The sequence below is a fragment of the Rhamphochromis sp. 'chilingali' genome, assembly GCF_963969265.1.
Source record: "Rhamphochromis sp. 'chilingali' genome assembly, chromosome: 2".
NCBI classification, from domain to species: domain Eukaryota; kingdom Metazoa; phylum Chordata; class Actinopteri; order Cichliformes; family Cichlidae; genus Rhamphochromis; species Rhamphochromis sp. 'chilingali'.
In genome coordinates this window covers 46,208,306-46,234,192 of record NC_137930.1, presented here as the reverse complement: position 1 = coordinate 46,234,192, position 25,887 = coordinate 46,208,306, and the positions used below count along the sequence as shown (strand labels likewise).

General features: G+C 38.7%; 2 protein-coding genes across 2 annotated transcripts; one reads left to right on the top strand and one right to left on the bottom strand.

Annotated features, from left to right (window-relative positions):
* Nucleotides 1–1,136: 1,136 nt before the first annotated feature.
* On the bottom strand, nucleotides 1,137–15,195 carry rassf9 (Ras association domain family member 9). The gene is made up of 2 exons (XM_080867244.1): nucleotides 15,069–15,195; nucleotides 1,137–7,631 (listed from the first exon to the last, which is right to left on the bottom strand). The coding sequence occupies exons 1-2, from the start codon at nucleotides 15,113–15,115 to the stop codon at nucleotides 6,371–6,373; spliced, it is 1,308 nt and encodes a 435-aa protein (XP_080723370.1). The 5' UTR covers nucleotides 15,116–15,195; the 3' UTR covers nucleotides 1,137–6,370.
* A 5,387-nt stretch (nucleotides 15,196–20,582) lies between these two features.
* nts (neurotensin) lies at nucleotides 20,583–25,673 on the top strand. The gene is made up of 4 exons (XM_080876467.1): nucleotides 20,583–20,849; nucleotides 22,271–22,332; nucleotides 24,323–24,520; nucleotides 25,244–25,673. Exons 1-4 carry the CDS (start codon nucleotides 20,789–20,791, stop codon nucleotides 25,385–25,387), a joined length of 465 nt encoding a protein of 154 aa, XP_080732593.1. The 5' UTR covers nucleotides 20,583–20,788; the 3' UTR covers nucleotides 25,388–25,673.
* The last annotated feature ends 214 nt before the right edge of the window (nucleotides 25,674–25,887 follow it).

Sequence of the window (25,887 nt, the reverse complement as noted above, 5' to 3'; positions counted from 1 at the left end):
TCAAACTGCCCAGTTGTAGTAACTGGATGGACTGAACAAAGACAGGTTTGCAGTGTCTCTAATTGTCATTTTGGTAGATGTAATTATTGTTGTCAGCAAACACACTTGTGAGCTGGTAAGTCTTTGAATTGCTGATCTGCAGCAGAGAGAAGAGGTAAATGTTACCTGCAGCGTCCTTCAAACAAAAAAAGTATTTCTGTGGGAAGTATTTAAAACATTGCATATTTTCAAGGCACCTTGACAGTAAATGGAGTTTTCTTTTACCCCTTTCAGCTTAAGCACTGCTTCTGAGGCTTTTCAGCCTGCCCATGATTGGAAATGTATACCCAATCTTTGTTAAATGTCTTTTGGTGCGTCAGCTGCCTTGGCAGCAAATAGTTTGCGAAAGAACAAGCAGCTCCTTAACACCCTAAAGAACCAGAGCCAAAATCTCTGTTCATTTTAATATTTACTGCCATTTGAGCACAGTAGGTGCCTGAACACGTTTAACTGCAGAAAGAGGTGAGTTTGTATTTTAAGACCTCTATTTGCCATTTTCAATAGACCCCTGCAGAGGTTGCAATGGAAATTTTTTATTTTGGATCTACTTTCTTTTGGCTTCCTCTTAGTATTTTTGTTTTATTCGACCTAATCCAGAACTTTTACATTTCAGTTCATCGTACAGTGCAAAGTGTAATTATGTAACGCTTGATGTGCTAAATTATTTCAAATGGAGATGTTAAAGTATGCAGCCACTTGCTATAACCACCGCTGCAGCTCTTCTGTGTCGTGGCCTGCTGCTCACTTATGAGCTTTCTGAAATCTATTAGCATAGCAGTTATTTAATTTTGGTTGGTTATCACAGATCATACATTTTCCCCTTAATGCCTAGTGCATCATATTTCATACACAAGTTTTTTTTTAAGTTTTTGAGACTTTAACAACATCGGTATGACCCCCCCCCCCCCCCCCCCAAAAAAAAAAGGCACAATAAATTGCACATTGCATTTCTAAGCAAACCAAACGTGTTTTATTCTTAAAAATTGATGGAAGGTTTAAAAAAACAAAACAACAAAATGCTTCAATTACAAAGAATTTGAATATTCTGGCCATAATTTCATGGTTCAGACTTTAAATGATTATTACTTCCAATGCTAGCCAGTACCAAACTGAGATCTCAACATCCAGCTTTGTGTTTTAATGCCTCCTAAATTCATTCAATCACAAACAGCCCAGCAGAGCCCTGCCAGGAACATAGACCCTCTCGTATGAGACTCACAGACAGTTTGGACTTCAACATTCTCCTCAACCATAAGAATGAACAGCAGCAAGGCCGTTAGATCCTCGCTCTCTATATTGTTGAAATAGGATACCTTATAATTACATCTATTGAACACGCTGCTTTGCACATGGCTTCTTGAGGCTCTTATTGACTTGAGAAGGGGGTTTATAAGAGCAAGTGAGGCTGTTGTCAACACTTGAATCGCTCATTTCTTTTTCCTATTTCCTGTTATTGTGGGACCAAATGATATTTGGCTTTAAACAGTCTTGGAGCAAGAAGAGCAGCCATATAAGCTTCTGCTTCAACACATGTGGCTGTTCCAGAGGTACTTGAAGCCCTTGATTCTGAACCCCACATTCTCCTGCTAGTATCTGAGAACCTGTTTTCTGGCTTACGTTGATCATGTGGTGTCTGAGGCACGACACTGTGCTCTTGATGTGAACAGATTTTATTTTTGAAAATTTGGCTCATCCAAATTCAGACTTGCTGTCAGAAACACCCACATTCTCCTCGTGTGTCCATGACTTTTTCAGGAAGTTATTGCTTCACATGCTCAAACTCTTAAATTTATTGATGCTTGTAAACAAAGGAGTTTGATTCTGTTGCTCCCCCTGAGGTATTAAGAGCACTGATGACTCATGCAGTGAAATTTCACCCTCCGGCATTGCACTTGTAAACCATTATTATCATTTTTAATTTGATCTTTCAACATAGACACGGCTGATTTTTCTGACTTTGGTTTCAACCTGTTCTTATTTTTGCATGCTTTTTTTCAGTGAGGGGGCCCTCGTGATATTTTCACTTACGGTTGGACCAGCCTTTGTGGCATTTTAAATGTGCACTGGTGGCTCTGATCAAAGCACAATCCACATCAATATCATTCAAGCACATGTAACTTCGGTTCAGTGTGTGTTGTGCTGTGACTGTCCTTCAGTGGTCCTGTTGGCATTAACCTGCATGTTAGCCACAAAAGTTATTCTCATTACATATGAAAGATTTGCTACCAATCCACCTAAGCCGTTAAAGAACACAGTAGTTTAATACAATGCCTAGTTAGCACAATCATGATTTTCACTCCATACGTCATAAAACCTCTGCACGTAGTGCAACACTCATTATAAGCTAATGTGTCATATGCGTAATCATAAGAACCAAAGTACAACCATGGCTGTAGCCACAGTCTGTCTTTTATCTGCCTCAGCAGCAGACAGCTAAGCAATCTAGCTCTTCTATCTAGATGCTGTGACTCATAGTGAGTGAGTCTGCTGTGGCCACAATCAGTGGGGTCACTTACAAAATGCAGTATCAAAAAACAGCTTGGGCTCTCTCTATAGATCAGAGGGAAATCAAACTTTATTATGACACAATGAAAACTATTTGGTCTGTGGCTCTTTATTTGATCATTTCCTTCAAATGCGCCAAAAGTATATTTCTTAAAAGTTTAATAAAACTAATCCGATCTTGTCGGATTTTGGAAAATGTTAGCGCCTGGTTAGTAGTTGGATAGCAGACTGTCTGGTCAGATCAATCCCCAGATATTTCTGTGTTCCCCATGTCTCAAAGAGCAAGATGGGCAAGATACTAAACCCCAAGTTTTCCCTGATGTATCCATCGGAGTGTGAGTGAGTTAGATAAAAGTGCTTTTGTATAGATAAAACCACTATGTGCATGTATGATAATGTGATTGACACTAGAAGAAAGTGCTTGAGTTCTCAGAAAGGAGTAGAAAGGAGCTATAGAAAGCCTGGTCCATAACACCATAAACCTCCATTTCATCAACAGGTTGGGGATGCCAGTGCAAGATTGCTTCGAACTGTAAGCTCTCAGGCCTTTCATGCTTGGTTACTTGGTAGCTTGAAGGAGCAAAGACAGAGGGCAGGGTGGGTGAGTCAATTAGTGTGTGAAATAGATATCCTCTGCTTTTTTCCAGCCCAGCTCTGCCCTGAGCACAAAGTGTTCATCTGTCAGCAGTACCTAGACATGAGGAGAGTGTTCGCTGTTGTTTGTGCTAGCCTGGTGACCATCTCGTCTGATTATATGGTGCCTGAGGACTCTGAGGTAACTGTGTCATATCTCTATGGTGACTGAGAGCTTAATTCAATTCAATGGGTATGACACACTACTTTTTTCCCCCTTTTAACCTTAGAATAAAGATTTTCTAGAAGCAGCCCAGTGCTTAACTATTTTTTTTTTTTGCATTTTTAATAACCCAAGATTTTGTGCCTATACAAATGGCAACTAAAATAATAATAATAATGATAAAAAACATTGGAAGATGTATTCTTCCCAAAAAGGACACAAAACTACGCCAGTCTCCAGGCGTAGATTTGTGTTTGATCAAAACCAATTTGTAAGTGTTTAAAGACCCTAACTAGATGTGAAACTGTTGGAAATGTGGCAAGCAGCCCTATGATTTCAAATCCTATGATTTGTATAAGAAGATACCCTTCCTTAGTCAGCGCTGTTGCTAGGCTTTAAGACAATCAAATCCTAAACAAATGGTGCCGAAAAACCCAACGACAGTGTTTTTAGTTATTTAAAGTATTAGCTTTTATTATGAAAGTCAAGATGTACATTATTCTTTATAATAGCTTACGTTTTAAGTGGTTAAAACACAGGGCGTGTGAATTGAATTTGGTGGATAGTGAAAATAGTGTTTGATTAGGCAGGTAGCGAATAGTGATTTGTCACAAAATTACATCTGAAAAATACAAACCCATTTCCAAATAAGCTGGAACGTTGTGAAAATTGCAAACAAAAACAATGCAGTGATAAGCAAATCTCATAAACCCATATTTAATTAACAAGAGGATACACGTTCAATGCTTAAACTGAGAAAAATGTGGCATTTTAAGAAAAAGATATTAGCTCATTTTGAAATTGACTGCAGCAACACATCTCTGCATGACAAAAAAGTTGGAAGAGAGCCACGTTTATGCTGTGTAGCTTCCCCTAAGTCTGTAAACATGTGGGAACTCAGGAGAACGGTTGCTGGACTCGTGGGAGAGGAATGTTTTCCCATTCTTATTTGATATAAGATTCTTTGTCTTCTTTGTCATATTTTTGGCTTCCCATGTTTTCAGACTGTGTCATTTTACTGACCTGTTGCCAAATTATCTGAAAAATGTCCCACCAGCTATTTATGTACCAGAAATTGTTGTAACTTGAATTTCGTTTGCCCTTCACCAACTTTTCTGAGACATGCTGCTGTCACCAAATCCAAAATGAGATAATATTTTCATGAAATATTAAAATGTTTGAAATGTTTACGAGCAAAATGGGTTTACAAGATTTGCAGATCTCATGAACCCATTGCATTTTATTTTTACTTGAATTTTACACAATGTCCCAAAATTCTGGTAACTGGTAGTTTGGTAACTACAGTAAATAAATAAGCTTTTCTTTTACAATTGTGCCTTTCTCAGTAATTACTTATATTACTTGCAGAAGCATAAGGTGCTGCGAAAAAGTATTTGCCTCCTTCCTGATATCTTATATTTCTGCATATTTGTCACACTGTTTTAAACATTAGACAAAGATAACCCGGGTAAATACAAAATGCACTTTTTAAATGATGATTTTATCTATTAAGGTAAAATAACTAACTGCAACAAGGTCTTGTGTCAAAAACGAAACCCCTAAACCCAATAACAGGTTGTGCCAATCTTAGCAGCATGGACTGCAATTACACATTAGCAATAACTGGCAATGAGTCCTTTACATCACTGTGGAGGAACTTTGTTCTACTCTTCTTTGCAGAATTGTTTTAATTAAGCCCCACTGGAATATTTTTGAGCATGAACTAATTGAGATGTTATGCCAAAACATCTCAATTAGATTTCAGTTTGGACTCCTTGTGAGCTCATTGCTCTTTGTGTGTATTTAAGCCATTCAGTGGCGTACTTTGGATCATTGTCCTGCTGCATAACCTCAGTGCACTTGAGTTCCAGGTGATGCCGTCTGCCAGGATAGAGTCTGTTCGGTAGAGAGTTGCCAAAGCCTTGATGCAGGAAAGCAGCCCTAGACCATCACACTACCACCACTGCGTTTGACTGTTGGTATGATGTTTTCCTTATGAAATGCTGTGCTACCTTTTACGTCAGGTGTAACAGGATGCAAACCTTTCAGAAAGTTCTGCTTTTGTCTAATCAATCCACAGAATATTCGGGAATCAAGTTGTTTTTGGTAGATGTGACACAAGGTTTTGTGTTCTTTTTGGTCAGCAGTGATTTTCACCTTGGAACTCTGCAATGGATGCCATTTTTATCTATTCTCTTTCTTAGTGTTGAATCATGAAAGCCTTAGAAATGACTTTGTAGCCCTTTCTAGACAGAAAGATGTCATCTAATCACAGTTAAATAATGATATATCAAGAAGGGGCAATTACCATTTGAAATCGGGCGAACTAGGTTTGTATTTACAGAATAGTCAAGAACAGTGTTTAAAGTATATTTTTCTTTTACAAATACTACATCAAAACTATTATCTTTTTGTTTTAATATAAAACATTGTTAATAGCCTTAAGTGTGTAAGAAGTGCAACTTAATAAATAGCTTGAGGACTTTACAAAAAGCAAAAAGCTTATTTACTATCATCTAAAGTGACAAATCTAAACATCTAAAAATTGGTCTTTGCATCTCTGTTGGCAATTAAAAATGGGAAAACCTTCTATCAATAATGTAGGATTATAAGTAGCGCACGCACAGCCTCAGTTAGTGTCTTGCATGTATTATTTCATGTTACACTGATACCTAACCATCTGTTACTTTGATACCTGAGAAAATTATTCATATTAAACAAGGATATGTTTTGCATCTTGCAAACTCTTTGCAAAAACATTTTTGACCAATTTTCTGTGAACACGTTTAAGAATCAACCACAGTACTCTTGTATTAATTTGTTGGAACCCAAGTTGACATTTCTTACATTCTTCTTTTTGGCATGGTGTGATGACGATGCAACAAAGTTCCGGAGACACTAAAAATTGCAGAAAATGTGTCTTTTTGCTAATTTTGCAAGCACAGAGCATGAAACAAAGAGCACATGTGAGGAGTAAAAAACTGCAGCTGGTGACTGAAGAAGAACACATTGCTGAGTGAACCGGGTTCTTCAAACGTCTGTGTCCAGCGGGGGAGGGAAATCGAGACACGGTGACAGAGAGTCCTGACTGTGTGTGGAGCTAATCCCAGTGTCTGAGTCTGTGTCTGTAATGTCTAGAGGGGACAGGGTGTGTTTGAGTTTCACTGTCTGAGAAATGCCGCACTGGGTCTCACTTTTCCCTTGGACTGTTATGGGCTGCTCCTCCTCTGTGCTGTCCGTGATTTGCAATGAGCTCAGCTGGGCGGCTAGCTGCCAGCACTCTTGATCCTTAGAAACCAGTGTATTGTCAAAGTACTTTATCTGCTTGTCTATTTCAGCAGCTTGGTTGTGAATGGAAACACCGGTGAAGAGGCTGTGATTCAGTTCGCCCTGCAGCCTCTCGATTTCAGCAGTATAAAATGCTTCGTCTGTGTCAGCGGGGATCCAGGAACCAGTGGCCATTCCTTCCTGGTCTTCATCTTGAGCCAGAGCGAGGCTGGCCTTCCTAAGCTCAGCGTCAATTTCATGGGACAACTGGAGGATGAGTTCCTGGTGCCTCTGAACCTCCATGTCCAGCTGTACAACCCCATCGCTGGTGTACAAGTATTCTTGCAGCTGCTCCTCAATGTGTGCCTCGGAATTTGGACTGCAGGCCTGAGCCAAGGAAGTCTCCGACTTGGTTTCTTGCTGGACTTGCAGCTCAATCCGCTCAATCTCTGAATCTAGCTCCCTTATCCGCTGGATCTGCTCTCTAATTGTGTGGTCCTGGTTGAGAATAAGTTGCACCATCTGGTCGATCTCCTCTGCACCTAGGGAGCTTTTGCTCTCCATATGAAGTTTCTCCAGCTTTCGGAAAGCTTTTTTTACCATGCGCTTTTGTTTTTCCGCTGGCAGAGACTGGGAATACTGAGCACGACCGTGCTCACATCGCTTCAGCTTGGCCCCTTTGCACTTTCCACCTTTCTTAGCAGGCTGAGGCACGAAATCACTGGTTTTAACTAGAATAAACTGTATGAAGGGCCTCTGATCACCCCAAGCATACCAGAGTCTCAGTATTCTGGTAAGAGGTGGCAAAGCTCTCTCGAAACCCTTCCACCGTTCAACGAGACAGAAGTCTTTGGGTTCTCCATCCAGTAGCCGCTTGCTCTCTGGGACTGACTTGTGATCATCCAGCAATGCCTGAATCATATCTGCACATGTCGTATGCTTTGTTACTCCACAGACAACCTTCTCTTCATTGCAGACAGTAACTTGGATCTCCTTTCCTACCACAGGCTCTGCATCTTTTGTCCTATGCAGAAGACAAAAAAACAAAAGTTACAACTTTGGCTATGCATGAAAACTTGGAAATGCTTTCTTAAGTTAATGCTCTACAATGTTTACACTCTGTGACATTAAAATATAACCCTTCATGTTTCATTGCATTAAGGCGGGTTTGGATTGCTGGTCGTGTTTCCTTCCCCTCACCTCCAACCAGTTGGGGCAGATGGCTGGCCCCCACTGAGCCTGGTTCTGCCGCAGGTTTCTTCCTGTAAATATGGAGTTTTTCCTTCCCACAGTCACTAAAGTGCGACATCTGATTTTTGAAGTTTTCTCTGTTTTCTCTGTATTATTGTAAGTCTTTAACTTGGTGTTGTGTTTTGGTGCTTTATAAATTGAATTGGAATACATTTTTAGTGATAGTAGTAGTTATGTTCACAAATTCAATTCTAGACACGTGCATTTGGGGATTAGAAATGCTCCTTTCTAGACAGCAGTTCAACAAAAGGGTTAAAAAAAATGTAGTTAGATAAATAATCCCAAAAGGAAATTTAGACAGCCATATTTCAACATACTTGCCATCTGAAGTAAAATAAGTCTCTCTCTCTATAATACTTTAAAAGTTGTTTTCCTATTCTAAGTAGTATGTTTTTATGAATGCATCCTTATTTGATGGCTTTCCATTAGGTCAATGAGCAGAAAACTACATTCAGTCATTTTGTGCTTCCTGGCTTGATTCTATTACTGTTTCTCATCATCTTACTCATCAGAGATGATCACTTAATGGTTGGGTTCTGAGCTATTTAACCTCAAGGCCCTCATTAAGTTTTTGCATGGATCGTAAAACCTGTTCAAAAATTGACCTCTGATGGGCCGAAGATATTCATTTTTTACATCCTTAATGAACCACCGGTAATATTCAGGACCTAATATCCAGTCATTAAATGATAGGCACCGGCAATGCAGACGGCCACAAATAAGAAGATAACATCACCAGACATTTAAATCTGATTTCAGGATAAAGAATGATGTATCACTCTATTATTTATATGAAAGATAACATGTTAGGAACATTCTGCGATTCATGTGTTTCATTAGGGAATCTCTGACTGCCAAGTTTCTGTCTTGGTGAATTATTTAAAGTTAAATTCTAGTCTTCAGGGAAAAATAAGTGACACATAATACTCCTATAATTGCAGACAGTTTAATCGCAAAGAAACCCAGAGAAAGATTATCCACATAAAAATCACAGACACAAAAAAGTAGAACTCCTCCTTTGATGGTTTAACTGCAGACTGATTTTTGTGGGTTAAAGGAATGTTGGTCTGTGGTTTTTCAACCCAAAAGACAATACTTCTTTAGTCAGTTCACAGTAATAGAGAAAAACATTCTTCTAATCCTGGATAATATCACATCTACGAATAAAAAAAGGTTGAAAAAATTAGCCTTAAATAACAAAAGCAGAAAACATCAACAAGGAAATCTGGCTGTAGCTTGTCAGGAAATTTGATATAGTGACACTGAGGGTAAAAGGAATGGGCCAACACACTTGTCTGGAAGTGGGATTTTCATCTAAGCCTTTTAAAATTATATTTCACTTTACTATCTAGATAAATCTGAAGTCTTATCTATATTTACAATGTATTAAAACAGACTTTGGGATTAAAATCAAGTCCTTTGTTTAGCCCAGCTATCAAAATTCAGTGTTGTTCCTCAGGTTGGTATGCAGCAACGTCTTCACATCTAAACCCTACATCATGTACCTGCTTTGCCTTTATTTGTTCTGATAACCTTGGCCGAATGCAACTTATGCTAATTTACGTCACCAATGCGGGAGGAAGCAAAAAAACCAACCAACCAAACCAAAAAAAACAAAAAACAAGCCACATCCTATTAAGATAGGATACCCCAACCTGCATGTCTAAGACATTGTGTATATTATTCAAAGGGAGAAAGAGGCTTATCTCTCAGTTTGTAGATTTGACAGACTGATACCACAATGTATTGGTTCCCACATAACACATGAACACCCAACTGGAGCATAGTGTAAACATCTGGCGAATAAGGTCTCAGGAATGCAATTCATAGGTTGGTTAATGGTTATTGAGACTCTTGGAGAAAACCGGAGCAAAGCAAATACCTGAGCTATGTGTAGGCCAAACAATTCCAACATGCCTCAAGCATTTAATAGACAACAACCCTTGTTGCTTTGACCATGGAATTTCCAACTTCACCCAATACAACACAGCCCCAGTGCTACTGCTGCACAGGAAAGAAAACAGGCGGTGTACCCAGTACACCGTACATAGTGGCCACATGCTTAAAAAATGAGCTTATCTGACACAACAGCTCAACATCATAGAGCAGTCAATATGTGTTAGGGCATGAACCATGGCATCAACTGTGGCAAGTTTGTGGTGTGTTTGAAAAAGTCTTATTATAATATAATACAATACATTATTTCACTTTTTAACCCATTACTTTTATTAAACATAGTGTCGTTGTCAGCTTAAATTAAAATGCTATGTACAAAACAAATTCATTTGGATGAATTACGAGTGGTAAACCTGACCAATTATGCATATTTTATTTATTATTGATAAAACAATACTTAAAGGTTACTTTCACATGTGCATTAATGGGTCAAAACCTCTCCCACCTTCTCAGCATGTGATGAGGAATCCAAAAATCAGAGCAATTTCATTATATGGGGCCAAAAAATATTTTGTGAGCCACTGTTATACTGTATTGCAAGGATGAAAGAATGGCTGAGGCAAGAAGTGCAAGGGCACGAAAGAAGAAAGGTAAAGGAAAAGGGAACAAAATCATAATTACATGTTCAGTGCAGCATAGCTATACTACACATCTGTAAATACACAATGCAGATGTTTCCAATAAACCTGAACCTGTCACACACTGTCCTCATTTCTAATCTTGCAGGCGAATAAACATGCTGTACATACACTGGCTATTTCAGAAAGGGTGACCCAAGGCCACAGCTGTGCAGGAAGACAGTACAGTTAGGCAGGGAAACACCTGTATTTGTCTCAGGCCACAATCACCAGCACTCAGGCAACATCCTGCCACTATAGTTTTATGCACTGTAGGAGGAAGGGAGGAAAAGAGATTCCATGTTGCTCACTATGGTTACTTTTAATTTTCATTCTACTGTGAAGAAAGAGCTAACAGTTTCTATTATGCGTTATCACTGGAACACATTGGAACTGAAAGCAAATGATTTATTTGGACGAAAAAGAAATAAATATTTCATTTATTCATGAGAATGACTTTTATGAGTCTAATTTAGTTTCCAAATTAGTTAAAGGAATATTTATTGTTAGAGTTCTTTGATTGTTAAGGTCCAGATACACATGCTGCAACTAATGCCAGTGTGAATTGACTTGGAGAATGTCTAAACACTGTAGCTTATGCAATGCAGCCAAAATGGCAAAGCCTCAATGATTCCCAGCAGTTAGTAGATGTGAAGTCTGTGTCCTGCTGTGGCAGAACTTATTGAAAGCTCTTGGTATCCTGCTTTGCATTTCTGCAGCTAACAGCATTATCACTTACATTTAAGGCCCCTGTAAGCCTCAGGGTTGTGAGTCAACTGCTAGTACATCAAAATCCACATAAACTCCCAGCAATTCCTGGAAGTTTTCTGTCACTGACACAACCTTGTAAACAGTACCTAACTTGTACTTTTATGGCTTTTTACATTGCTTCTTATTGAGGAAAACAGCAATTTTTATCAGGGTACTAAAGGGTATTAAAGACGGCTGTACACTAGCCCCTCAGCCTAAACGATAGCATATTTTTTCTTTAAAGCTCTACCTCATAGAACAATGATTCTTCTGCTGTGTTTATTTTGGAAAGAATACTGCAGGAATATGACTCCATTAATGGCAACTTGAATTGTGCTGGCTTAGCCTCACAGACATCACCACTTTGACTTACTGTACTGGCTGAAATGTGGTTAACCAGAACTTTGCGGTGTTTTTTAAGATTTGATATTCATAGCTTGGGATTACACAGCAGTTCCAGACGCAGCAAATGAGGGTGCCTTCATAGGTCACACTGCTGGGTGGTAAATGACAAAGCTGACACTGATAGTGTAATGAACTCAAAGCTAATGTTGAATTACAGCTTCAGATGACACATACTTTCAAGAAAAACTAAAATATAAAGCCCTTATGGGTGAAGACGGATGTTGCACGGCAACTGGCACAGTACAGGTTCGACTTTAAATTCACACTTGAATGAACCCGAGAAACCTGAGCAGACCCACTTGACCTCACCTTGAACTTAGAGGCAGAGATATCCAGTTAGAACTGGGACGTGCGGGAGGAAACTACCCACACGTCTAAGTTCAGTTTAACCTTAAATTATAGGAATTTCCGTACCAGCTTCTGTGTTGGATGATTACGTTACGGCTGCATTGCGGTAGCATATTGTAATGCTCATAATGACAACCTGGAAGGAATTAACAGTTCCCACTTGTGTGATAAGTTTGCAAGGTACAAGTTACCACAGAGGCCTGTATGCTGGTGGTTTGAGCAAGTCATAGCAAATGACAGAGTTATAGCTCTAAAGTGTCCCGACATGTTTTGGCAGATCAATGACGAAAAAGAGATGCAAATATGCTCAACAGAAACAAAGCTTTGATAGCAGATAGGCAAACATGTCCTTTAGCCTCTGCTGTCAACACGTCTCACTATGGAATCGTGAGTATATTTGGATTTGATTATATTTGCTGCTGATAAGATCACAGGTTTGCTTTTACAGCTCAAAACAGTCCTGAGTGAAACGATCAAACTTACCCCAGATAGATTAATTCACCTTCTATGCAGCATCAACCAATTCAAAATTAAAATCTGTGTGATTTATGCGAACGCCTTCATTTTGTTTGTGGTTTTCATAGCTGTAATACCTCATAATTAGCACTTAACACGAGGTTGATGGAAAAGTCATGAATTTTACTGGCATCTTGATCTGTTCAGTTAAGCCAAGCTAAGTACAATCAAATAAGTAAACATAAATCCTCAAATCACAAATGCTAACCTCAAGTTAAAACCAGAAAAAAAGGCCTATGTGCAATCCAACATTTCTTACTTACTCATCCTGATTTTATGACTAAACTAATGCTGACTGGAAGAACAAGTTCTGATAAAAAGTTGTGGCTGACTGGATCAACTAGAGATGAAGTGAAGACATTTTTCAGCTGTATTTCCTTTAAAAGGAAACTGAATGTGCGCTGCAGGATATGACACAATGCACTGCAGACTCATGACCTCTGCACTTTTTTTTTCTTCAAAAACATAAATGTCAATAATATCAGACAAGTGAAAGGGGACAATAAGAAGCTTGCATTTGCATTTCCTACACTAATCAAAGTTTCTCTTTCTTCGAGACCAACACTTGTAGTTTATCTAACAAATTATAGGTTTGACTGGTGTATATAAAACAATAGGGGTTTACTAAAAAAGGTAAGATATAGAAATCCAAGACAAAAAAACAAATAAATCATACTAGTCTAAAGTATCTACAAAGTGTCTGTCTGGCTTGGCTTTAACACAGAGAATGCAGAAGAGAAACTATTGGATGCTGGACAGGAGACGTTTCCTCTTGTTCTTATCTGAGGATAAGAATGAGGGATTGCTGAGGAAATAATGTGACTTTTTTATCTGGATATGTTGATCTCTGGGAAGACTCCTTCCCTGATAAGCATCTGTGAGCAGAGACACAACACACCCTGTTTGTTCCTTTCCTATGTGAAATCGCCCACCCCTATTATCTTTTGCCCACAGGAAGTATCTAAATCACCATAACAACCCTTTCTCATTAAAAGAAATGACTTCCCCTGTCCTTTTTAAACACAAACTGTCTTTTTTTTATTGCTTTCAGCAGCCTGCAAATTTGTATTAATCTAGCAATGTTAAAAACTAATTAACAATGCTATAGTGGTGGCTTAGTGCAAGTGGTCACTACATTGCTTTGGTCACATAATTCTGAGGCTTGTATTTCCTGTTGTTTGAAGGATCAGACTCCCTGATTTTAGTATGGAATATTCCAATATTTTTTACATTTACCAAATCAACATTAACGTTTTCTTATTTTGTGAATATTTTGATGCTTCGGCTTGCTCCGACTGCACATGTTGTCAACATCCAGCTCAAAGTTTCACCTCGAGTAGGAGCCAGCCTCAGGTGTCTCCGAAGTGAAGCGTTTGACATGTCTAAAGATCTAAACACTTGAGATAATTATAGGTGCCTCGATGATAATTACTATGCAAGAAAAAAAAAAATAAGACAGCCACTGGAGACAACTTCAGTCAGACTGTTTGAAGTTATCAAAGATAATTCATCTCAGCTCTGTGTGATGTGAAAATGCATCAATTCTGCTGATGGTGCCTCTGTCAAAGTGTTGTAATTTAGCACTGTACACTACCATACCTCTCAGCGTTGTTGCTGTGTTTGGTGTTAATTGAGACCCTTAATGAGTAAAGCTAATTAAAACCCTTTAACTTTCCTTGTCTTGATCTTGGCAGCAAGGGATTCAATCATGACCTAGATACTCAGAAAGAGAACTCTGTTTACCAGCTCTGCACAACAAAAGTCTGTAGTCAACAAAAGAAGCAGAATGTCTACACCAATAACAGACGACAGCTTGTGGCTCAGTAACTCTACTTTCCTCCTTGCCTTTACAGAACTGTAGCTGGACCCCAGCTGCAGAGAGAAGCACATCAAAAGGCCAAGCTACACTCTTAGGGAAATTGCAAAAAGCAAATGATGGTAATACAGATTACATGATCTCTACTACTTTGTACGTGTACATATGTGTGTGCGTTTTTTTATAATAGCAGAAGAAAGTCCAAACGTTTACAAGCTAATGTACAGTAGGCCTGCAGTGTTGTAAACAAACAAAGACCACCACTAAAAGGCACATCACTCATTGGCACACTGATAAAATCGTTCATGCATAGTTACATTAAAAATGTAACATGAAAAATCTTAACATGTGCACACACGGACAGGTTCGCCAAAACTGGCTTTTAATTAGTAAAATTAATATATATTACTCTCCAAATAGTATTAAGGAAATTAAGAATGAATTGGTTTAAGATAGTAATAACCTTGATGAAAAAAAGGACGCTCAAAATCCCATATTCCACGGAAGTGTATATTATTTCCTTGGAATTCAGTATGGAGGTTTGTCAGTTTTTCTAACTGGACCGGGGAGACATCATTTTTTAAAACAATAATAATAGTCAAAAAGATGATATGCAGAACTAAATTAACAACTTAACTGCGTTTTATTTTGTGCTGCTCATTCGTAGTTCGATGCGCGCCGAGTTGAGCGTAAATCGTCTCCCTCACGCATTTCATTGTAACGTCTTTTTTTAATGCTCGAAGTTGGGGGAAAACACACTCAAGAGGTTTAAAGAAAGCTCATACTCATCTGATCAAGTTACCTGTTTTTCATTCGGGCTTTAAGGAAGTTTTTTCCAAATGGAGCCATGACTCAGGAGCACAAGAAAACAGACCGGCGATCCAAAGTGAGTTACAGTCCAGGCATGGTAGGACGTCGGACACTTATCGGAATGTTTCAGAAAAGTTGACGGGTGTCCCGGGTGCAACTCTATCCGCCCCATCCGAAAAGCGGAGGGAGGTGTTTCCTACAGCCAAACGAGATTTAATGGTGAAACTCTGCCCCCTTCCACCTGCAGGAACAACCTGAACGACTAAACGAAACACTTTCTTCAAAAGGATACTCAGCTCTGCAGAAATACGAAATAACGTAACAATTAGAGAACATTGTAGATTATGTTGAAATATTAGCGGAACTATAATATAAAATATAGAGCAGATAAGGCACAGAATAACAGCATTTCTTTTCATGTATCCACCCTGCTGACGACATAAAAAAAAAGCTGTAATGTAATGTTACAACATGTTTACATTACAACCCAGGAAAATGTAACATGTTGGGTTTTGATAAATGGTCTTCCTTTCTGGATCAACAAATGTTACATTGAGATGAAACAGCCTGTTTAAAAAAAAAAAGTCTAAGAGTGTTTGACGCTGTAAATCTCTCAAAGAGCACGTGGTTTTTCAAGCTGTCCTAACACATATTGAAATTATTTAATTGTTTTTGGGGGTTAATTACTAAATAGGGTAGCCACAAAAACACACAGCTAAAACAACTGACTGAGCATTACTTAAACTCATCGTTGAAAGTGATTTTAACATTAGTGTAAATGCTGAGAGCAACAGCCTCCACACTGTATGTGATTTAAACACAATTAGCTTCTTTCAGAATGTAAATGAACTGACTCGTCATTTTAAAAACACTCTGAATCTTGTCCTGACATATGGTACATCATAGAAACTGAGTATTTAACAGTATTCCCTGAAAACATGTCTTGTCTGACCATTTTTTAAATTTAAATTTACAATAATGGGAATACATTTCATTACAGTGGAGGTCTCTCTGAAAGTGCTGTAACAAAGTTTAAAGACATGATCCTTGCACTGTTATCTTCAATAATACCATGTACTGACTCATGATGCGAGCAGCTACCTGAATCTTACTCCTTCAGAGACAGATTATCTTGTTACCTATGTAACAGCCCAACTATGACTCAACAAAGCAGAGAAACGTACAGCTTTGTATAAGTCACACCTGTCTTAAAGCAAGCAACTTTTAAACTAGGGAGGAAATGGCATTTCACTAAATTAGAAGACCTTCTTCTGATCTGGAAAAAATACTTTGCTACTCTTTAAAAAGCCCTCAATGATTAGACATCTGATAGAGGAAAACAGTTTCTGTTCAGCAGAGCAGCCAGGCAAAGAGTCAGAGCTCTGCTGACCCAAGTATTCCTTTGACCTTAACTGCTAATGACTTCATGAATTTCTTTACAAATAAAATTAACCATTAGGGGAAAATTCTTCTGGGTTCTGGGCTGGGATCAATACTATTGACAGCACATGCTTCCCTTAGACAATGTCAGTAGAAATAACTGCAAAAACTTTCATTGCTATGTTGATAAAACTCAGTTTCTCATGAAGGCAGGAGATACAAATCAATTACTGAACCTTCAGATGTGCCTAATAGACATGTAAGCCTTGATGGTACTACCTTGGGCTCCAATAACACTGCAAGGAATCTTTGATATATTCACTTATTCTTTCATATATCCTTCAGTGTGCATATTAAAGGTATTGTTACGTTCCCCTGAGGGGTCTAGGCGGTGAGGGGGAAGTAACGAAAAGTGTCCGGGTCAGAAAAAGGAGACAAGAAGGTATGAGGGTTAAATTAAAGAGTTTTATTAAAGTAGCTCAACTAAAAGAGACGGACAAGCCGCTATCACCATTTAAGAAAACAAACAAAACTCAGGCGTTGGTCAGTAAAGTAAAACGTAAGCCAAAAAGAAAGAGCAGCTCACTAACTGCAAATACACCAAACACTCAGCTCACTAGCTGTAACCACACAAACATACAGCTCACTAGCTGCAACCACACTACTGGCACTCTGGCCCAGAGCTCACCTTTCCCTGGGCTTAAATCTCCTTGATTACTGACGAGAGTCAGCTGCACAAAAGGGAAAGGTGGCACCTCAGGCAGAAGAGGTGGTGGGACACGCCCACACAGGCACCTTCAGGAGGAGGCCCTGCTAGGGCCGTAACAGGTATATATAGGACTACCTACAATGACTGGACTCCTGTAAATAATTATTATCTGCTCGTTCAGAAGCTCCCTGAAAAGGTTTTCATTTGATCCAGATGTTATGGTTGGGCAGATGTGGGGTTTTCTTCTTGGTCTGTCTTTCTTTCTCTCTCTGCTTTGCCTCCCTATGTCCACTCTCGGCCTGTGCTGTCTTTCTTCTGTTCAAGTTTCCTGATCCATGCTTCACCAAGGAGTTCTACAGACATCATCTGAGCTTTGAAGACAGAAGGACTCACCCTCATCTCACCTGCCTCCCCACTTTCCACCAACCCACTCACTACTCCTAAGGTATTGTGTCTGTGTGCCAGCAGTCCCTCTTAAATCCCTGTTCAAGCAAATTACAAGTAAGAATTTTCTCTCACCTCTAATAACTTACAGAGACTTACCTGCATGCACTCTGTCTCCTTCAGTAGAGACTCCCATAAAGGTTGTAGCATTCTAAGTCACTCACCTACCCTTTACTATCTGTTCAATAAACACGTTAAACCCATTAATGGTTGTCGGTGTCTGCTTCTGCAGACACATTTGCAGTTAAATGTTACATCAGAAGGCTGCAGTGAGAATTCTGACAGGGACTAGAAAGAGAAATCCTATTTTTCTACATCGGCCTCTCTTCACTGGCTCCCTGTTAAATAAAGAAGTTAAAATTCTTCTCCTCACATACAAATCTTTAAAGGAGAATTTGAGGTGGAACTTTCAGCTATCAGGTCCCTCTTCTGTCTCCTTGAATTTAATCGTTATTTATTATTAATCTCTGGCTCTCTCAGCATGTCTTCATCCTGTCTTCCTCTCCTCACTTACAGCCGGTTGTTGCAGATGGCCGCCCCTCCCTGAGCCGGGTTCTGCCAGAGGTTTATTCCTGTTAAACGGGAGTTTTTCCTTCCCACTGTCACCAGAGTGTGACATCTGATTGAGAAGTTTTTCTCTGTATTATCAGAGGGTCTATAAACCACATTGAGGCAACTGTTGTGATTTGATGCTATATAAATAAAATTAAATTGAACTAATTTGACCTTAATCGGTTCCCAGTTTGGGAGACAGACAGGTTCTTCACTTTTAAAATTAGGCTTAAAACTTCCCTTTTGATGTAGCCTATAGTAAGGGCTGGATCAGGTGACCATGGACCATCCATTGGTTAGCTGCAATAGAGTTAGGCTCCCAGAAGGCTTCTTCTTCACTTACCTCATCTCATGTTTTTTCCTCAGGCTCAACCGGTCACAACAAATGGCTCCCCCTTTACAATTTTGTGCAACAAACAGTGTTGGTCAAGTTACTTGAAAAAAGTAATCAGTAACTAATTACTGATTACTTCCCCAAAAAAGTAATCCTGTTACTTTACTGATTACTTATTTTCAAAAGTAATTAATTACCTAGTTACTTAGTTACTTTTTAAAAACACGATTTACAACCTGAATAGGTAATAAAGTGATAGATCTTTCAGCCCAATTCTACTTTTTCTGCATAATCCATCATACAAAATGTTATCAAATGGAAAGGTCCCTTTTTAAAACTTGTTTTATTATTTTTAATCTTTTAACTTTATGCATCAAGCAAAAATTAAATTATATGCAACATTCTCTGACTGGAAGAAATTTGTTTAATATTTAAACCTATTTTCTGCACATTCCAGCACATAAAATATTTTTTTGTGTGTGTTTACACTCAGTCTTTCAAATAGATGCAAGTAAAACACAGCAGAAAATAAATAAAATCAAAGACTAGCGGTCCTGTTGCTCTATTTTCACCTGTAAAGCAGGAGTGGGGTAGGCGGAGGTTTACCCTGGTGCAGGTGTGCCGCAGCAGTCAGTGGAAGAATCCACGAGTTTCTCTGTGAATTTCCCATTATGTCGTAGCGCACTCGGTGCTTGCTTGGAAGTTTAGGGGTTTTTTTGCTGTAAAAAGAAGTTTTCTTCCCACGCACGATGGACGCTAATGTTTTTGTCACTTTTTATGGGATCAAACTCAAAGTAAGGTCAGTACTTCCACGCTTTAAACGCTGCACGCTCACACTCTCTCCCACAATCGATATGTGATCCATTGTTGATCTGCACACAGCTGTTGCCACGAACTTCGCACGTCACTGTCATGAGACATTCTCGCAAAAAATCACGGTTTTAGTAACGCAGTAACGCAGTAACGCAGCGTTCCTACGGGAAAGTAACGGTAATCTAATTCCCGTTTTTGCAATAGTAATCCCTTACTTTACTCGTTACTTGAAAAAAGTAATTGGATTACAGTAACGCGTTACTTGTTACTTGTTACTTGTAACGCGTTACTGCCCATCTCTGGCAACAAAACCAGAAAACAGCTCTATTTAAACTACACTAACAAAATGAATCAGAAATTAGTGCATGAGTTTATATTTGCTCTTAAGTTCATAGAGTAAGTATGCTGATTTAAAAGTGTTTTCTATGGAATTAAGCAAAAATATAATCCTAAAAAGAGAAATAAAGTTGGAGGATATTTGATGGAAAGCTTTCAAAAATCTACCAAACAGACCTGGTGGTAAGATTATTTTCTTAGTCATTGTTTCCAAGGTCCTCTTAACAAGTTGTAAAAGCCAGGTTAAGCTCCAGTGAAAAAGCTTTTTATTATTAAAGTCAAAAACAGAAATCCCAACATCTGCAGGTTGTGGACTGATTGTGATGATCATGCAATGCAGTAATAAATTTCAAGCTATTTGTTGGTTTATGGATTACATTTATGTCAGCGGGAATTTATAGTAGAAAAAAAAACTATTACAAAGTAAAACCTGCTTTAGAGAAACATGGACAGAGTTGTGCCTTCACGTTAATTAAATTGTAATCGTCACCAATATTTGAGCCTTTAGCATGTAGTGGTTTTGTTTGTTAACCAAGACAACAACCTGGTGAATTAGAAAAAAAATGAAAAGACTGTTCAAACTGTGAAGCAAAAAGTGAGCCTGATTCGTTCATCCTGCCTCATCACTGCTGGTACCCATCAGTGGAACATGAGGCAAAACTAACCTCGGACTGTGTGCATTCATGAAGGGAAATAACCACATCTTCAAAACCTTGACGCAAAAACCTTTCACGTCATGATGCCGGAGTGTCGTCGGATGAAACATCTGATGACACAGGAGAATGAGTGGGATGTGGTAATGGGTGGGAAGGTGGGGATGGAGATGTGTGTCTGTGTGGGTGGGGTAAGGGGGGGGGGGGGCAGATGCTGTGACATCATTTTGGCTCTTATATACCCAGGGAATGGAGCCCACTGTGCTTCACATCCCAGCAGCAGAAACTGCTTAAGCGTGTATAGATCTGAAGAAGAAGAACAAGAAAAAACAAAACAGCAGCTTCACTAAATTGTGTCTCCAGCCTCTCTTTGTCTGTGTCTGGCCCCTAACCTTATGGACTAGATTCCTCCTCAGGTGAATTCTTCAGTGTGGGATCCTTTTTTTGTTCTTTTGGGGTATTTCTTTTCAGATTTTTTTGTTCTGATCAAGATGCAGACACAGTTGGCGTGTATGCTTCTCCTCTGTTTAACATGTGGTGCACTTTGTACAGGTAAGCACTGGTGTTCTTTCAACAGGTTTTCTATGTAGAACTTTATGGATTTATTCACAAAACAGGTGCATCATACTGAAATGTTGCATGTGCATAAAAGAAGGAAAAATTACTGCAAATATTTCTGAAAAACCTTGAATGGCAAAGTTGGTTAAACAGGATGGTTTTGAGTTTGGTCCTTTAGATTAAATACTGAAATAACCTGATTTGTTCTCTCGGGAAAAATCAGAGAATGGCGTGTGACTTCATGACATAGCTAACTTTTAAACCTCGGTTTATTAAAAAAAATAACTGTATAAGTGAAAATCTTAATTTTGCTCAAGGATTACAGCTCTTTTAGGCTACTATAAAACCCCTTTCCCCCTCAAAGATCAATTGCCTCTTCCATTCTTTTAAATCCATGCATAATTTGCGCTTTGTTTAACTGTCAGGGTGCACTGGGACTCAGGCTGATCAATAGTGTCACCTGTTGAAAGCTTAAAAGTGGCCATAGTCACATGTGAATATGGGCTTTTATGACAGTTTCACTTCACCTCTTCCAAACACGGCACAGCAGAAAAAACTATTAATGTAACTATTAATGTAACTTACACTATTGTTCTCATTCTTTGTTTGATCTTATGTTAGGGAAATGAAACTTAATTAGTTTCATTTATTTTACATTAAATGCAGTTTACACTGAACTATTTCCAATACTCAAAATGAGAATGGATTGTTACTAGATGATAGTTACTTTTGGATCAATAACCAAATAAAGGATATATATATATATATATATATATATATATATATATATATATATATATATATATATATATATATATATATATATATATATATATATATATATATATATATATATATAGGGAGAGAGAGAGAGATGCACATGGAATTCTTATTGATATTATGTGTTGCTTTTTGTCACTGTCAGGGTGCACGGGGACTCTGTTATCAATATTTTTGTCACTGTCAGGGTGCACGGGGACTCTGTTATCAATAGTGATGAAGATGACCACCATCAGATACCGAGGGCTGGGTTTCTTCACCACTTTACTATTCAAATGTAAATGATGAGAAACTATACTTAATTGTTAATTTAAATAACATTTCATTGAGGACTGAACTAAACTACACTCCAAAAATATTTATGCCCAAAATACTGACTTCTTTAAGTAGTTGGATAACATGTCAATTTTTTTATGTTGTCACACAAGTAGAATGTAAAACATTAAATTTAATGGAATCAGTTCAAATGAAACCGACTGAGTATACATTTAGATTAGACCTAGTATATTTGTTTTAATTATACTGATTTATGTTTATGTTTTATTTATGTTTTTTGTTTATGTTTTATCTTTTGTTTTGTGTTTTTATTTGTGTGAAATCTGAATGTTGTAAAGCTGTTTTTCTGTAACTGACAGATGTTGACCAGGAGCAGCGAGCGCTAGAAGAGGAACTACTCAGCAGTCTCTTCACTTCCAAGGTATCTGGTCTTTTTACATCTGTGATATCAGAGACTGGAAAGAAAAGCTTCATCCTGCCGGGTCGGTCTCTGACCTCGCCGATAAAGGCTTTCCAGGTGTTCTTTCATGAAATCTACATCCACGCTTCAGTGGCAACCTCAGCTTGCGGTTGTGCTCATGCTGAGTGGGAGATAAATAATTTACCACAAGAGGCTTTTTATGCCACTCAGGCTGCCTGAGCATTTACTTTGTTTTTTTTAAGTCAATTTGCTCTTTTTAAAAGTGTATCCAGTTCAAATGTGCTCAGAAAAATAACAAATAATCACCTTTCCATTTGCTGCAGTGCTTTGAAACGAGGAGAAAATAAGAGCTGAGATTGGGCATTCTAATTCAGTTGTAACCTTGAGCTTTTTATCACATTTATCTGATGTCTGCCTGAGGCTATGCAAAGATCAGGTATGAAATCAGTGAATGTGGAACCAAAGGCATGCACAGACGGATGGCCGATCCTAATAGGATTCAGATGGACCTGGCAGTATAGTTACGACACATCTTTTACCGTTCTTGCTGATGAAAAACTGCGATGCTCACACGGAGACATGACGGTGACAAATCAGCCATTTGATTCATAGCTGCCGATGCTCAGAGGTTGCTCAGGGGTGATGATTGTAATAATAACTTGCTGCATGACTGACAGACTGCTCAAGAGGCTGGAAAGTGCAGTATGGTGGAAGATAGACCTAATTGTGGCTCTTTATCTACACACTATATATTTGACAATAAAATTGACTGATATACTCCTCCCTTCCTTTCATCTGATTAGATACCACGGTTAATGCTCCATTGTGGTTTTTCATTCTCTACTGAATACAACTAAATTACCTTCTTATTACTCTGCATAGTGAGTCACTGACCTCTGTGTTCAGTATCGTTAGTTGTTCCGATGCTGGAATTTAGATTGAACTTTTGCGTCTCTATAAAATGCAAGTTTGTGAACGCTAAAGAGCCCAGGAGACTAACGTTAAGGTAGAAATTTCCAGTGAAGCACCACAATCTTTCATATGACATTACAGCACAATTGCATGGCCACACTAACTCAGCTAGTTTGTCTTTTGTGCATGGGCAATTTCCAAATGTCAGCTGCCTATGTTTGATCCTGACGCTTGTTCATTTGATGCCACTAAAGCTTTTATCCACGTCTCCTGCCTGGCAAACAAAAAGAGTTTTCGTCTTTATATTTGAGGATACTTCCACTGGTCATAAATGATGAGTGAGCCTCCCTGACACTGACATCTTTGACTGCAACATGCACGTGACAGCCAGTACACACAGAGGATTCTGGGGGCTCTTTACCATCTCACTGCACTCTAGAGACACTAGATTATAACTCAGTAGTCTCACTCTGTTCACTCTGAGTGCATGTGTCTTTAAGAAATAATAGGTGCTTAGATTACATTGTAAAAGTCTCACATGCAGAATCCTCAGTCCCTTTTTAAAGGAACTACCTGAGTGTTTACTGCTGCAAATGCAAAATGTACATTAAAAGTGAGACTAAGGTGTAGTTCACAATACTGACTGTATTCTGTTTGCTCAAACATAAGCTATGAAATGACAAATATCAAAATGATTAAGTCAGATCGAGGTATCGAATCAACAGTTTGGCTGAATTTTAAAATTATGGCCACAGTTTGTACTTACAGTGTTGAGGACGCGGATTGAGTAATACCTGAAAATGTCGTTTTTCAGTCAGATCATTTCTGTCAATATAAATGTTTCACGAGAGAAAACAATCCCCATTAAACCAAAAAGCTTCTAAACCACCTGAAACATCAGCCTCTTGAGTGGTCAGTACAGTTTTCACTTCACCCAAGTTCACAAAATACACGAAAACACCAACGAAAATATTGCTCAAAGCAGGAATCTGATTAAGTGATGCACTCTGAGTGTTAAAAACCCAACCACTCAATCCATTTAACTGTCTCATCCTGGTATCTTGTGCCCTCTGTGCAGATGAAACAGAATAAGCAGAGTGCCCCCTATTGGCGCGTGTCTCTGGCCAACCTCTGTAAGATGCTGAGCGCCCTGCGCCAGGAGGCGTGGAGTGGGGAGGAGGAGGATGGGGGTCTGAGGGAGGGGAGCCTCCAGCTGCTGGATGAAATGTACAACTTGCAACACATCTGCCGAGTACTGCAGAACCGGGAGGAGAGGGTCAGACAATCATCTTTAACTTACTTTCTTTTGCTGTGTGGGCTACTTTTCAAATAACAACATTGCATACCCATATGGAAAAGATATATATAAATCTTATAAAGTTTGTATCTGTCTTGTGTGAAACTTGTATGAAAAGCATATAAGTGTGAAAACAGATATAAGATCCCTTGAAAAATGATATAATGAAACTTGTATGTTTTGGATACTTACTAAAACAATGTATGAAAGTAATGAGAAAGTGGCCACTTTCATAAGTAATCACATATAAGTTTTTACTATTTCTTTTCCATATGGGAAATTATGGATAGCTAAGGAAATTCTCAAAAGTCCTAATCTCCTACCTAAGCTACTTGTTGAGAAGTAACTGTCAACCAAAAGCCCAGTCAAAACAAATACACAGACTTGTGTACATACACACTTACTCACTCACATCGCCAGAACACACAGGAGTATGTGTGTTCTCCCCTAAAGCAAACACACTTCATTAAATCTCCCCTCTCCCCCACTTCGCCTCCTCATCTCTTCCTCACTCGCTGTCATCGTTTTTCTCTCCACTTTTGGCTCCTCGCACTGTGGCATTTCTCTTTTTTTAAATGTTAACACAACACCTGCAGATTAGCAGTCAGTACCAAAACATGTTTGCCTGCCGCCCGCCCCCCTCACACTCCCTCATGTTGCGTGACACTCATCCTCTGCTGTGTCTCCCTTCACTCCTCACAGCTACTCCAAGACTCTCTAGAGTATTCAGAGGAGAACAGCGACGCTCCACTGAAACGAAAGTCACCCTACATATTGAAGAGGCAAGTGGGGCACATCACTAAGACTCGGCGGCCGTACATCTTAAAACGAAGTACATTTTACTGACATCCCAGAGACCGCAGCACCATTTTAAGGGACCGGACCACATGTTTTGTGTAATTATGTGATTGTGTTTATTTTCTGTCTTCTTGTAGATGCAGTCTTTTTTTTTTCCTGTTCCTTTTTATCCAATCAGACCCTTTGATTGTATGTCCAACAGAGAGGCCTGTCTTTATCCTGCTCCTGAAAATAAAATCCTTAGCATCAAAGAAATAGTGTATCTCTGAGAAACTGTATTTATGTATGCTATTTATTCACTGCAAAATAAATCTATTTTGTTTCAGAAATTAAAGGATTCATGATACAAAACCAGCGCAATGTCACAATCTGCTTTTTCTATTTATGTAATGACTTAGCTAAGTTGTGTCATATTTCATCCTTTATAATACTTAATTAGCATTCACAGGATCACAACCTACAACAAATTACTCCTCTGACCAAACAAAACCAGGAGACACTTTATGTCTCCCTAAGTGTCACCAGTAGCTTCAGTCGGTTTAGCACAA

Coding starts and splice junctions, on each gene's coding strand:
- rassf9 (XM_080867244.1), bottom strand. CDS start 15,115: ATGGCTCCATTTGGAAAAAACTTCCTTAAAGCCCGAATGAAAAACAG. Junction 7,632..15,068: donor AAAGCCCGAATGAAAAACAG/GTAACTTGATCA, acceptor TCTTCTGCATAG/GACAAAAGATGCAGAGCCTG.
- nts (XM_080876467.1), top strand. CDS start 20,789: ATGCAGACACAGTTGGCGTGTATGCTTCTCCTCTGTTTAACATGTGGT. Junction 22,333..24,322: donor GCAGTCTCTTCACTTCCAAG/GTATCTGGTCTT, acceptor CCCTCTGTGCAG/ATGAAACAGAATAAGCAGAG. Junction 24,521..25,243: donor TGCAGAACCGGGAGGAGAGG/GTCAGACAATCA, acceptor CACTCCTCACAG/CTACTCCAAGACTCTCTAGA.